This window comes from Rattus rattus, chromosome 16 (genome assembly GCF_011064425.1).
Source record: "Rattus rattus isolate New Zealand chromosome 16, Rrattus_CSIRO_v1, whole genome shotgun sequence".
Classification (NCBI taxonomy): Eukaryota; Metazoa; Chordata; class Mammalia; order Rodentia; family Muridae; genus Rattus; species Rattus rattus.
In genome coordinates, this window is record NC_046169.1 from 30,740,621 (window position 1) to 30,755,746 (window position 15,126).

Here is a 15,126-nt window from a genome sequence, read left to right on the forward strand (position 1 = left end):
CTTTAAGCCAAAAAAAGAAAGAAAGAAAATAAGTCTTGTCCATCTTTCCACTGACCCCACTTGGAGGCTCCAGAGGCAGACAGACATATGACCAATATCTGGAATAATGACGTGAGACGAGCTGAGACCTACCTACCTACCCTTGACCCTAGTCAGAGCTCTCTCAGAAAGCTGGTTTTGAACTCATGATCCTCCTGCCTCAGCCTCCTAAGAGAGGAGACTAGAAATGTGTGCCACCAGAACTAGTCTTAGTCACCTTCATTGATCGAGCCAAGGAGGGGGTTGGGGGGAGGCTGGTAATGAAATTGAAGAGAAAGAACACAGAGAAACACACAAACATAAACCGAGTGCCTGCATCCAACCTTGTTTAAAGTCATTTCGACTGGACTACCTAATTCAGGAGGCCATGAACTCCCTTTTTGCCCTAAAACCAGTAGACCTGGGTTCGGTCACGAAAAGTTATAACTGAGACTTTTTTTTTTTAAAGATTTATTTATTATATATAAGTACACCTCAGAAGAGGGCATCAGAGCTCATTACAGATGGTTGTGAGCCACCATGTGGTTGCTGGGATTTGAACTCAGGACCTCTGGAAGAGCAGCCAGTGCTCTTAACCGCTGAGCCATCTCTCCAGCCCCATAACGGAGTCTTAACCAGGCATAAGAAGGTTGAAAAGAGACTCCGCAAGTTCAAAACTTCTCTTCTAGGGGCCAGTGGGCAAAAGCACTTGGCGCCAAGCCCAGCCTCCTAAATTCAACCCCTGGAACCCACGCGGTAGAGAGAAGTGACTTCTGTAAGTTGTCCTAACCTCCACACGTCCGCCATGGCACACAAGCCCTCTCACACACATAAATAAATGTAAAAAAATAATAATAAAAAAATACATTTTTCTTCAACATTTCTTGAGCTAAGGAGCCTCAAAATACTTTAGGGCCTGCTGTGTTAGGAACACAAAAATCTAAGTCAAAGAACAGACCTGGGTTTAAATTCGATGATTTTCTTTTCCTCTTATACAATCTCTCTATGTATCTGTCCCTAGCCCTAGCTATCCTGGAACTCGCTAAGTAGACACAGGAGGCAGAGGCAGGAGGACCTGCCTCTGCCTCCTGTGAGCTGAGATAAAAGGCCCGTATCACCATGCCCTGCCAACTTGATGATTTTCAACTTCCTCAGCTTTAGTCTCCTTACGGGAGGGGAGGGACTGTTGCTTAGATATCCATGTGTCAATCAATCCGCTGTGTAACATTATGGCTACACAGTAACAGCACCTGGGTAACATCACCAGCAGACTGGGTCAAGCTCAGAGTGCCAGCTTGCTACCAGGCAGATACTAGATATCCACCGAGCAAGGACCTGAGCCCAAGAATGCTGACACCCTGGCTGGTGCTCTTTCTACTTTACCTGCTTCTAAAACAAGAGGTTCCCAGGGCAACCAGGGCCAACAAAAGAACTCTTCCACATGAATCTGCCTTGTGTGGTGGTTAAGAGTACACATTTGGCTGGACATAGTGGTGCACGCCTTTAACCCTAGCACTCAGGAAGCAGAGGCAAGAGATCTCTATGTGTTTGAGGCCAGCCTGGTCCTCCTAGATGGTTCCGGGACACCTAGGGCTACATAGAGAAACCATGCCAGGAAGAAAGGAAGGGAGAGAGGCGGAAAAACAGACTCCAGAGCAGCCCGATGACCTGAATTCGACCCTCAGGACTTTAAAGGTCTACAGCTGTCCTCTGACCTCTACACATGTGCTGTGGGATCCACACACGTACACACACACACACATAAATAAATGTGCATTTTTATAATTAAATGGTGGGGGGGAGGACATTTCAACCATTTATGGCGCTTGCTACTCTTACAGAGGACCCGAGCTCAGATCCCAGTATCCGTGTGGGGCAGCTCACAACTTTGTTTCTAGGTTCACCCCTCCTTTTTACTGTTTGTGGTGCACCCATTTTTTACAATGGGATACAGGATCTCAGTGATCCACGAAGCCAGGCATTGAGAAAGGCTGCTTTCCAGTGCTATGGAAGGTGGGGTCAGGTTTCCAGTGACGTAAGGCAGGAACTGATCATTAAACCCTCAGCCCCAGTGTCTGTAAAGTGACCTTCTGTGATCACCCCACAGGCCAAGGGGACAAGTACACACTGGTCTCCAACTGATGCTCCCTTCCAGTACTTAAATACCAAGTCCTCACGGAGACTCAGCTTCCTGCAGAGTCCAGCAACGCCCCCAGGAAATGTAAATCCCAGTCCGAAGAGAACAGATCTTCCTGAAGGCTCAGGGCTTTACTCTCCGCTCTCTGTAGGTGAAGGGGGATTCCAAAGACCTTTTAAATGTTCCAGGGGCTTCCTCTTTCTTCCATTCCAAAAAGGGAAGGTGACGTAAAATGTGGACACAACTCATCTCCCCAGAAATGAAGAAACCCAGCAAAGCTGAAACCCACTATCCCAGATTCTTAGGCAGCTGTAGAACTGGCTAATCAGGATTTCCTGATGACATAAAAAAAAAAAAAGAAAAAAAAAGAAAAAAGTCCCTCCTATTGTTTAAAAAAAAAAGTCCCTTCTATTGTTAACTTTTCCAGTTGCAGTCAGACCCCCCTCACACACACACATTCACACACACTCACATCCACACACACTCATACACTCACTTATATACACTCAGAGAAACACAAAATCATACTACACACATTCACACACACAGTCACATACACACACCACACACACTCACATTCACACACACACACTTAGGCATACACAGAGACACACAAACTTACATACACATACACCACACACATTCACATACACACATACAGAGACACACAAACTCACATACACATACACCACACACATTCACATACACACATACAGAGACACACACACCACACACAAACTCACATACACATACTTGTGTACACATACATACCTACATCACACACATTCACACACAAACTCACATACACGCACATCTCATGCACACACAGACTCAGACACACACACACACCACACACATTCACACACATACAAACTCACATACACACCCCACACGCATTCACACACACACACTCACACAAACACACCACACACACACACTCACACACACAGCTGTATCATCTCCTTGTTTCCCCACAAGTGTCTCAACAGAATCTCTGTCCAACATACACCCAGCATATACCCAGGACTTGGACACTTTCTTCCTAGAAGTTCAGAAGACTGGCTTCGACAGCACATGTACTAAAACAGAAGTCCCTTGTACGCAAGGAACCGGCAGACTCCAGACATTTCCTGAATAATCTAGCACTAACTTTCAGCACGGAACAGCTGGTGATCACAACTAGAACAATCGGTTCGTCGAAGCTTCAGTTTCCCCGTCTTAGAATAGAAATTGTGGATGGACCTCTTGGCCAGCGTGGGTGGCATACACCTTTGATCCTAGCACTTGGGAGGTGGAAGGAAGCTGATCTCTGTGAGTTTGAGTCCTGCATGGTTTGCGCAGCCAGACAGGCTACAGTGAAACACCGTCTCAAAAGCAAAATCGTTAGATGGTATAAGTCCAGTTCCAGGGAATCTAAAACCTTCTTCCTCTCCTGGCCCCCACAGGCACCCACGCACAGAGACACATAAATAAAACTAACAAGAAAATAAACAAATGGGCAGGAGAAATGGCTTTGTGGTTACCGGCACTGGCTACACTTGCAAAGACCTGAGTTTGGATCCCAGAACCCACGTGTGCCTCACAACTGTCTATAATTCAAATTCCAGAGGATCTGATGACAGTCTCTTCCAGGTCCCTCTAGCACCAGGCACGAAGGTGGTGCACAGAGATGCATGCATGCATGCAAAACACCCATATACATAAATAAAAACAATAAACCTCTAAATATATATTTATAAGTATATATTTACATATAAACATTACATATTAAATATATTATAAATGTTATACATGTTATAAATATGCATTTATATGTAAATATACATAAATGAGTATATATGTATATGTGGGTATATGTATGTATGTATATATACATATACACACATACACATATATATATGTACATGTATATACATATGTATATACATATATACATATATATGGAGAGAGAGATAGTAATTTTTGCTCCAGTCTATGATCTTGACCACCAGGAAGCCATTCACTAAAAGCCCTCAGACCCAGAAGCTAACCATCAAGCCTACACCAGTTGGGTCCCTCTTCCTCAAAGGAGGATCTAGTCTGTCCCAGTTGTCCTATCTCTAAGGGACCACCAGCTCGGAGACTTCGCCATCTCCATTCACCAGGTCTGTCTATAGCCCTCCACCACCAAACGATGAGATGCAGATCAACCCATAACTCCCCTGCCCTGACCACCCCAGCACCTGACACACATCATGACATCTTCCTGTCCAAGCCGGATCATAACAAATCAAAGGACTCCTTTGCAACACCTGCCTGCCAAGACTTGCTACCTAATTGTCGATAATTGCATTAATGGCATAGTTCTGCAGTGGTAGGCTCCTCCTCCTCGGAGTTTAAAGTAAGCCCAAAGGAAGAAAACATGAGCAAAAGCGCCACGCAGGAAACCCTGTCTCCCACTCCCAACCCTAAGACCCACTCACTCACTGGCTCTGTGGCTGGGCACAGCCTCACAGCCCAGTGGGACAAATTGTTAGGCTGTGGCTGAGTCTTCTCCCTCTGGGAGGAACCAAAAGGATCCTCTGGGAACTGTGAGTGACCCAGGCCCTGGATCTAAAAGAGGAGGCACCAACCGACCCAAGGGATGCCAGCCCTGGGTACCTTAGTCTCTGCCCCTGCCTTCCTTCTCAGGCTCCCCAGCATCCTCTGTAACTCCATCAGGATCGAAAGCCTCACTTTAGAAAGACCCATCACAGACACCCCTTGACAACACCCTCCTCTAGACAGTACAGGAGGGCAGCCGGACTGAGAAGCTATAGGGAAGAGGGTTATGACAATGTGTCCATTGACAGGAGGAGGGTGCGAACGATGTGAAACCACCCGGGGGCATGCGAGAGAGCCATGTGTTGTTCCTCTTGGCTGTCCCCAAGGTTTCCTGAGTCTCCAGTCCCCAGAGCTGAGGCCTCTCTGGACCCTCCTGATAGGACCTGGTGACGATGCTATTCTCTCAAGAGCCAGTTCTTATAGTCACCTTCGACCCACCTGGTGGAACGCTCTGAGCCAAACGGGTGAGGGTTGGGTGCAACCCTCTACCACTGGGTGAGGCAGCCAGCTGTCAGAACTGACAGATGCTTGCTCTCCTCAATGCCAAACTCGGCTCGCAGCAGCCTATAAGCAGAACCACATCAGGGCCCCCAAAGACAAGGGGGTCCCTGATACTTAAGAACTGCCTAAGGGGCCCAGATAAAAGCAGCCAAGTGCAACTCTCAAACCGCAGTTGCAAGAGACGGCTGCCCCACCAGCACAGAGCGAGTAGTAGTTAAGCAGCCAACTGCAGCTGGAGAGTAGCAGGGTTGGGGGGGAAATCCCTGTGTGGGGGTTGCTCTGGTGTCCTTTGAGTGTCACTGTTTCCTCGTGAACACACCTGGAACTTGCCTCGGGGGCCAGAGACCAACTTTCTGCAGCGAAGGGTGAACATGGAGCAGAGAGCGAGTGAGAGGGCGCGAGAATGGGGGCGCCCCAAGAGACAGGGGAGCCAAAGCGCTGGAAGATAGGAAGGGGCTGTGCCAGGCCACCCACTAGCCCATCGGACGCACAGTCTGGGCCACCCTCTGGGTCCTATCGCCCCACCTCCAGTGCTGGGATGGTTAGATGGGGAAGGCACCGCACCTCAGGTAACAGAGTTGCGGGACCAGGTGGCCCGGTCCTACCTGCAGCTCCTGAAATTCTCCCTCCAGCTCATGCCACTCGCGCTCGCAACGCTCCAGCTGACCGGACATGGTGCAATGGTGCAAGGCGGCGGCGGCTCCCGCAGCGTGGCCCCGTCCGGCCACCAGCAGCCCACGCCCGCCCGCTCACTAGCCGCCTCCCGAGGCACCAGCTGTTCCTGCGCAGCCGGAGCCACGCGCGCACCTGACGTCACGGGCCCCGCCCCGGCGCCAGCCTCACCCCCTCGCCCGAGGGTGGGGCCCGCGCGTGCGCACGCGTTTCCCCGGCTCTGGCCGCGTGGAGGGCGCAACTCATCCGTCTCACTTGGATCTCTCGCTTCACTCCTCTTGTGTAGTATCCGTTTCTCTTCGGAGTGGGTGGAGGGTCTATCTGTAAGCTGCATTTACGGCTTCCGTTACTTAGATTGTCCTTGTGGGGGAGTGAGGTGGAAATGATTTGGGGGGAGGTAAAGGAAAATTCCTGTACTCCTTAACATTGTCTGACCTAGGCCAAATCCGGTGCCCTGGAATGACAGATTTGACCGTGACCATGTAGTGAGGTCAAGGGCAGGATGGGAAAATGCAGACTTGGCTCTGTCCTCTCACGCTGGCATTGATATTTATTGCAACCAATACAGCCTAGATCCCTGTCCTCTAAGACACTGGGTGACTCTTGACAGCTGCCGCTGTCAGTCAAAAGACCAAGCACCAAGTTTATCGAATACAGTTCCCTCCCTTTCCCTGCAAAGTCCGAAGAGACCTGCGCAAGCCTGGCTTTTCCAGTCACACCTCCTATCTTTCTGCCCTGAATCCAGCTCTTTGGCCACTGTTGTCATCCTGACTTGGCGTTCTTCCCTCTGAATCATCATGCAGTGGCTTCTTGCTCATCCCTGGAACCTCATTCAAATGACACCTGCAGCTGGATGTGATATTGCATACCAGCCTTGGCAAAATAATTAAATTTGTCTCAAAAAAAAAAAAAAAAAAAAAAAAAGGAGTTGGGGATTTAGCTCAGTGGTAGAGCGCTTGCCTAGGAAGCGCAAGGCCCTGGGTTCGGTCCCCAGCTCCGGAAAAAAAAAAAAAACAACCAAACAAAGTATCAAATGTTGCCTGGGGGCTGGAGGAAAAACTTCAATGGTTGCGTCTGCCTTCTACAGGTAGAGCTTGGGTGGCACATGGCTTTAATAGAAGAGGCAGGGGCAGATAGATCTCTGTGAGTTCGAGACCAGCCTGGTTGGTCTACAATAGTGAGTTCAGAGCCAGTTCCACAGTAAGACCCTGCAAAATTAATTAATTAATTAAAATAAAAAAGACACCTGTATTAGTTTCGTAGGACTGCAGTCACTACAAGTGGCTGGCCCAGACAAGAGAAATGCATTTATCTCACAGTTCTACAGGCTTCAAACCTGAAATCAAAGTGTCGGTAAAGCCTTGTGACTCCCGAGACCCTGGGTAGTCTCTTGCCTTGCTACCTAGCAGTCATGACAATGGCTGTCAACCCTCGGTGCTCTGTGGCCTTCAGTGGCATTACTCCAGTCACTGATCGGTATTTACAGGGCCTCTCTGCGTGCCCTTTCTTATGAAGACACTGTTAAAGAAAGTGCCAGAGGGATTGGGGAAATGACTCAGCCTCAGTGGTTTAGAGCACTGGCTGCTCTTCCAGAGGTCCAGAGTTCAATTCCCAGCAACCACATGGTGGCTCACAACCATCTGTGATGGAATCTGACTCCCTCTTCTGGAGTGTCTGAAGACGGGAGGTAAACATGAAAGGATACATTAAAAAAGAAAGAAAGTTCCCATAAAGAAGCTGTATCTTCAACAGTATCTTCCGCTAGTTGTTTAGAGGTTAGAATGTTGCAGGTCTGGTGCCTAATTACATACAATTCATCTTGGGCTGGGAGGGACCTAACATTCTGTGTAAAACCTTTTGAAATGTATCAATAAAGCCTTAGTTTCTGCTAGCCAAAAGACTAAAAGTGTTGTGAGGGGGGCTGGAGAGATGGCTCAGCGGTTAAGAGCCCCGACTGCTCTTCCAGAGGTCCTGAGTTCAATTCCCAGCAACCACATGGTGGCTTGCAACCATCTGTAAAGAGATCCGATGCCCTCTTCTGGTGTATCTGAGGACAGCTACAGTGTACTTATATATAATAAATGAATAAATCTTTAAAAAAAAAAAAAAAGGGGGGGACTGGAGAGATGGCTCATTGGTTAAAAAAAATAAATAATCTTCCAGAGTTCCTGATTTCAAATCCCAGCAACCACATGGTGGCTCACAACCATCTGTAATAAAGTCTTAAAAAATTAAAAAAAAAAAAAAGTGTTGTGAGGTAACCCCTCAGGCCCAGAACTGGGAAGTCTCCATTTTGGTGTAACTTAAATGATTTTTACAGTGTAATCAAGTGTCTTGATTTAAGACTTTCTTTGTTCAGTTACTATAAAAATTACATCAAACTATCACCGCTTTGGAACATGCACTTTGCCGTACTAAATCTCTGTTTCTGTACCATGGGCAATCATATTTAGCTCCAAAATAATATACCTGTCTTTTTTTTTTTTTTCTTTTTTTCGGAGCTGGGGACCAAACCCAGGGCCTTGTGCTGAGCTAAATCCCCAACCCCTATATCTGTCTTTTAAAGAATGTTATTATATGTATGAATGCTTTGCCTGTATACCTGCTCACAATGTGTATGTCTGACACTCAAGGAAACCAGAAGAGGGTGTAGGCTCCCCTGGAACTGGAGCTGACTGTGAGCCACTTCGTAGGTGCTGAGAATGAAACCCAGGTATGACAAAGAGCAGCAAGTGCCCCTAACTGCTAATCCACCTTTCCAGCCCAGAAGAAACTCACTCTTTTCCCCTTTGAAGTATGAGCTGTGTTTCAACATGGACAATACCTTACGCTAATACAACCTCATTCACACGGTCATATTGTGAGGGGTGGAATATTTGCACATCAGAACATTGTCCTCTGTGTAGTAATGACTCTCCAGGAATAGCCACGAAACAGGCAGGGGGGGGCGCTCAACAATAAAGAGCACTGGCTGTTTCTTCCAGGGAACCTGGGTTCAAATTCCAGCATTTACATGGCGGCTCACAAACATCTATAAGTCCACTTCCAGGGGATCTGATGCCCTCTTCTGAATCCTCAGGCACCATGTGCCTGTGTATGTGGTGCATAAACAGGCAAGCACATACAAACATAAAATAAATTTTAAATTAAAAAAGTAAGTCAAAGGGGCTGGAGAGATGGCTCAGCGGTTAAGAGCACCCGACTACTCTTCCAGAGGTCCTGAGTTCAATTCCCAGCAACCACATGGTGGCTCACAACCATCTGTAAAGAGATCCGATGCCCTCTTCTGGTGTATCTGAAGACAGCTACAGTGTACTTATATATAATAAATGAATAAATCTTTAAAAAAAATTTAAAAAAAAAAGTAAGTCAAAGCCAGGCCGTAATGACACATGCCTTAAATCTCAGCACTCAGGAGCCAGAGGCGGTGGATCTCTGTGAGCTGGAGGCCAGCCTGGTCTACAGAGTGAGTTTCAGGACAGCCAAGGCTACACAGAAAAAAAACCTGTCTCAAAAAACCAAGCCACACCTTGTCTCGATTACTTACAAACCATCTACTTTATTTTCCTCATGCAAGATGTCATTTTTCTGAAGTGTTTTGTTCTGGTTGAGTATTATGTTTCTCTCCAGGGGTAAGTAATCTCTCTGAGACAGCAAAGAACTTGTCTCTGTCTTCATTGTCATTAGATCCCAAGAGCTTAGAGAATAGCTGACTCTCAAAAACTATTTGCTGAATGCCTACAAGGAATGAATTATAGAATCATCTACTGTGGAAGCTCACAATGTTTGGGGTTCACAGATCAATCACTTTTAGAACTCAAGAAAAACTCACAGAAATGCAAAGGCACATACAATTATTTTTAGGGAGTGAAAAGGGATTGAGACAGGGAGTCATGTAGCCCAGGCTAGCCTCAAACTTGCATGACTTTGAACTCCTAATACTCCTGCTTCCACTTCCCACTGTGATTACAAGCATGTCCTAGTTTTTGTGTAGCTCTTTCATCTGGCCTAAAATGATGCTTGTAAGGCATTTGCAGACCTCAGGAAGTTCCTGAAACTTACAAGATTCACAAGACACCACCTTTCCCATATCAGTGTTATAGAATAGCAATGGCTGCTGGGAAGAGATTTTCCATACAGCCCAGCTGCCTTCCAGTCTTGCAAGTGCTCCAGGGATGCATATGGGTCTTTACCTGGGCGGGGCTGGATCTTTCAGAGATACAGCTGCCTCTGAGTCATCTGTGCTCTCATAAGTAACCTCTCTCCCATACTCCCATGAACAGCCTCAATAAAGTCACTGCTCCACCAAGCTAGACTTGGGTGGAATCCTTTCTTTGGTCTGTATTGGTGCTCTAACTAGGTTGAGAAGAGGTTTGGCCATGTCTTTCAGGAAAACACACACACACACTCACACACAGCATGATACTACAACTGATCCCTAACTTGCAACTCAGTTTGTTTGTTTTTAGTATGGAATAGAGTTTATTTAGGACATGGGGAGGGAAGTTGAGGAGGGAGTAGAGATAAAGGCAGAGAGGGGGTAGGGGGAGAGAGTAGAGGCCAGCCAGGAACATGCGGGGCAAGGGGTGGGGGATGGGAAGGGAATGGGAGAGAAGGGACAGAGGTAGTAGGAGAGTAAGAAAAAGGAGCTGGAGAGATGGCTCAGTGGTTAGAGCACTGACTGCTCTTCTGGAGGTCCTGAGTTCAAATCCCAGCAACCGCATGGTGGCTCACAACCATCTGTAATGAGATCTGGTGCCCTCTTCTGGTGTGACAGTGTAATCACATACATAAAGTAAGTAAGTTTTTTTTTTTTTTTCCTTTATTTTTCTGGAGCTGGGGACCGAACCCAGGGCCTTGCGCTTCCTAGGCAAGCGCTCTACCACTGAGCTAAATCCCCAACCCCGTAAGTTTTTTTTTTTAATTGAGTGATTGGTCGGACTGGAGAGTGAGTTGTCTCAGATCAAGTTTAAGACCCACCTGGGTATAGCATGAGACTTGCAGTCAGGTGGAGGGATAGATGGGTGGGGGGATGGATGGATGGATAGATGGATAGGCAGATGGCTCAGTGGTTAGAAGTGCTTGCCAAGCAGGCGTAACAACCTGAGTTTAACCCTCAGAACCCACAAACTCACATAAAAGCCTGGATGATGAGATGGTTTGCGGAGAAGGAATAGGCTGGAAGCCCTCAGGCCACATAGCCCAAAGCACTCACAGTGCAGGAACAGAATAAGGAGAGAACCTGCCTCAAAAGGAAGTGGAGGAGAACTGACCATGCACCCCCAAAGTCCTCAGAGCCCTACATATGTGTTGTAAGCTCACACGTGCACACTAAATAAATTAAAACAAACAAGTAATTGGGGACTGGAAAGATGGCTCAGTGGTTAAAACACTGACTGCTCTTCCAGAGGTCCTGAGTTCAATTCCCAGCAACCACATGGTGGCTCGAGACCTTCGCGAATGGGATCTGATGCCCTCTTCTGCTGTGTCTGAAGACAGCTACAGGGTACTTACTCATATACATAAAATAAATACATAAAAATCTCTTTTTAAAACCCCAAGTAGGGCTGGAGAGATGGCTCAGCGGTTAAGAGCACTGACTGCGGGGTTGGGGATTTAGCTCAGTGGTAGAGCGCTTGCCTAGCAATCGAAAGGCCCTGGGTTCGGTCCCCAGCTCCGAAAAAAAAAGAAAAAAAAAAAAAAAAAAAAGCACTGGCTGCTCTTCCAGAGGTCCTAAGTTCAATTCCCAGCAACCACATGGTGGCTCACAGCCATCTGTAATGGTATCCGATCCCTTCTCCTGGTGTGTCTGAAGACAGCAACAGTGTACCCACATACTTGAAATAAATAAATAAATCTTAAAAAACAAAAAAAAAAAAAAAAAAAAAAAAACCAAAAAAAAAAAAAAAAAAAAAAAAACCCGGGTTGGGGATTTAGCTCAGTGGTAGAGCGCTTGCCTAGGAAGTGCAAGGCCCTGGGTTCGGTCCCCAGCTCCGAAAAAAAAAAAAAAAAACCCAAGTAATTGAAGAGGAATAATCTGTTATTTAGTCAAAAATAATTGGCTGTGGGGCTGGAGAGGTGGCAGCAGTTAAGGTCACTTGCAGTTCTTGCAAAGGACCCGCATGGTCCTCAGGGGCTCCCGTTCCAGGGGATCCAATGCCCTCTTCTGACCTCCAAGGGCACCAGGCACACACATGGTGCACAAACATTCATGTAACCAAAACTAGGCAGAGCAGGCGGGCCTGGAACTCACATAGATCTGCCTACCTCAGTCTCCTAGGTGCTGGATTAAAGACGCGTGTCCATCACACCTCGCCGCCACCCCTTCCATTTTCCTCAGCACGCGGTCTGCGAGGTGGCTGCCGTGTGTTCCGTGGCATCTTGGCTGCCCTCCTGCCTCTGGTAAAGCCCAAGATGGTCAAAAAGGAGGACCAAGAAGTTCATCAGGCACCAGACAGACCGATATATGAAAATTAAACGAAACTGGTGGAAACCCAGAGGCATCGGATAAGATTCAAGGGCCAGATCCTGATGCCCAACATTGGTTATGGGAGTAACAGAAAAAACCAAGTACATGTTGCCTAGCGGCTTCGGAAGTTTCTGGTCCACAATGCCAAGGAGCTGGAAGTGCTGCTGGTGAAATCTGACTGGGCTGAGGTTGCTCACGGTGTGTCCTCTAAGAACCAAAAAGCCATCTTAGAGAGAGCAGCACAGCTGGCCGTCAGAATCACCAATCCCAGCGCCAGCCTACGCAGTGGAGAAGGTGAGTAGATGGCTTGTGTGCCTGTTTTGTGTTCAAATAAAATCACAGAAACTGCAAAAACAAAAAATATAAATAAAAACAAAAAAATAGGGGTTGGGGATTTAGCTCAGTGGTAGAGCGCTTGCCTAGGAAGCGCAAGGCCCTGGGTTCGGTCCCCACCTCCGGAAAAAAAAAATAAAAATAAAAATAAAAAAATAAAAAAAAAAAAAAAAGGGGTTGGGGATTTAGCTCAGTGGTAGAGCGCTTGCCTAGGAATCAAGGCCCTGGGTTGGGTCCCCAGCTCGAAAAAAAAAAAAAGAACTAATAAAAAATAAAAAGTGTGTCACTATACTTGGCTGATTTTGCTTTCAAAGGAAGAAAAAAGAAAGATTTACTTAATAGAATTAACTGAGACAAAAATCAAACCCGAAGGGTCTTGGGGTCAGGCATAGTAGCAAACGCCTTTACACCCAGTACTCAGGAGGCAGAGGCAGGTGGCTCTCTGTGAGTTCGAGGCCAACCTGGTCTACAGAGTGAGTTCCAGGACAGCTAGGGCTACATTTGGAAACTCTTGTCTTGAAAAACCAAAAGAAAAGAAAAAAAAAAAAAAAAAAAAAGACATTGATACAAGATGGCAGCTACCACAGGGTGAGGGGTAAAAGTCTCTCAAAATTTTCCAAAATTTGTTGGAAGAGCTAGAAGAAGGCCAGAAAGCAGCAGGCGAGGGCACAGTTAGCTGTGTTGTTCTAGAGGGCAACAAAGACATGACACTTACAAGATGGACCTGGATGGTCACTGGGTATCCAGGAACCATTTGAGAAAACTGAATATACAGCCTTATAATAGGACGTGGGCGGGCCTAACTAACTACCCAGAAGCACCCCCTCGTCTGTAAGATGTGGAAAAAGAGTCAACGAGAGCAGCATGAGTAGTTCAAATGGAGTGGTGGATCTAAGAGCACGGCAGTGCCGGTGAAATGACAGACTTCCCACAGCATCAAAGTGGTCCTCTGGGAGCTTTGGTCCTTGGTGACAAAAGGGAGCATAAAGCTGCCACAGCCACCAGAAGGAGTTACAGCAATCCGTCACCGAGGCAGAAGCATCCCCTCCCGAATCCAACCTGAGTCTTCATTTCCACAGCAGTCAGTTTTCTTTTTTTTTTTTTTTTTTTTTTTGGTTCTTTTTTGAACTGGGGATCGAACCCAGGGCCTTGCGCTTCCTAGGCAAGCGCTCTACCACTGAGCTAAATCCCCAACCCCAACAGTCAGTTTTCTAGATACATCTGAAGACTTCAAGTACTGGAGAGGAAGCCCCACTCAGACACGACCCCGAGACTATTCTGATACTAACGTCTTGTCCATTCGAAATACCAAAGTTGTGCTGTGTAACATCCTCTGTGGAGTATAACCACGTTCTGCCTGGTTAAACTTCTGGGATGGAGAAGATGTGTTGAAATCAGTTTCCTCTGGGTGGGCACAGCTAACACAGCTGTCGACAGATCGTCACACAATCACCTGCTGCTAGCGCAAACCTGCCCCACCCTCCCACCAGAGCTCCGCAGCAGCCCTCAGAATGGATAGAAAGGATTCAGGTGGCTGCCCTGGGACTACTGCTGGCTTGGGGGGGGGGGTGATTTGGCTGTACCCCTGTACCCCTGCTTTCTTAAGTCTTACGTGATGCCCCATGGTCCCCATTCCTCCACTCCTCCCCTTGACCAAAGCTTCAAACGTAAAGCCCTCCCACTCTGAAATCCACCGTTGGGTGAGGTTCAGGGCTTCCCATCTCCCCACCTTTATCAAGAGGTGCTGCTCTCCCCTCCTCTACTCTCTTGTAGCCCACCCAACATTTGGCTGTGGCAAGAAGCCATCAGATGAGGTTGGAAGAACCCGGCCTCCCTCACTTAGCTCCGGATTATCTGATCACTTGCTAACAAACAGCCTAGGAAGGCGGTGATGGGTCCTCCTCACTGCCGCCCCCATCAACCTCTGTGCTTCGAACTCAGATCTCCAAGGGAAGAGAGCGGTCCCAGGGCGGTTCAGACCAGCCAATGCTCACGGTCCTTGGTGGTTCCCCTTAAAGCGGCATTTAGAGAGTCCTAAACGGACACGGTTCGGAGTCGCTTTCTCTTCCCCAAATCGCTCTGCGTCTACACATTGAAGGGCTCTCAACAGGGCTCTTGTATCACCGGGACCACCCATCGTGTCTGCTGTGGAGCCCGACAGCTGGAACTCGAGGCCCTGACCCTGCAGACTTCAGGTTTCAGTGTTGTTGCTGCTGCTCCTCAGAGGACCGGGAGGTCCAGGGACCAGGAGGAACTGTGTGTTACCGTGTTTTCAGATCGGTGGGCCTGGCCTCCTTGCCAGGTTCCCTATTTTGCTCAGGACCACAGAATGTTGAGATGCAGACGCATACCAAAGTAACGTTAATTCATTGTATTGTCCAAAAGAAAAAAGTATGAAGTCCAGGATGACCTT

At 47.5% G+C, this 15,126-nt stretch overlaps 1 protein-coding gene and 2 pseudogenes across 1 annotated transcript in view; 2 read left to right on the top strand and 1 right to left on the bottom strand.

The window, feature by feature from the left end:
• The window catches only part of Tmem120b (transmembrane protein 120B), a 41,993-nt gene extending 35,983 nt beyond the window's left edge, over positions 1–6,010 (bottom strand). Inside the window, exon 1 of the mRNA XM_032886578.1 lies at positions 5,845–6,010. Within this exon, the coding sequence (XP_032742469.1) occupies positions 5,845–5,913 (69 nt within the window). The 5' untranslated portion in view covers positions 5,914–6,010. The remainder of the gene's footprint in view (positions 1–5,844) is intronic.
• LOC116885262 lies at positions 5,920–12,682 on the top strand (annotated as a pseudogene).
• A 602-nt stretch (positions 12,683–13,284) lies between these two features.
• LOC116885263 lies at positions 13,285–14,893 on the top strand (annotated as a pseudogene).
• The last annotated feature ends 233 nt before the right edge of the window (positions 14,894–15,126 follow it).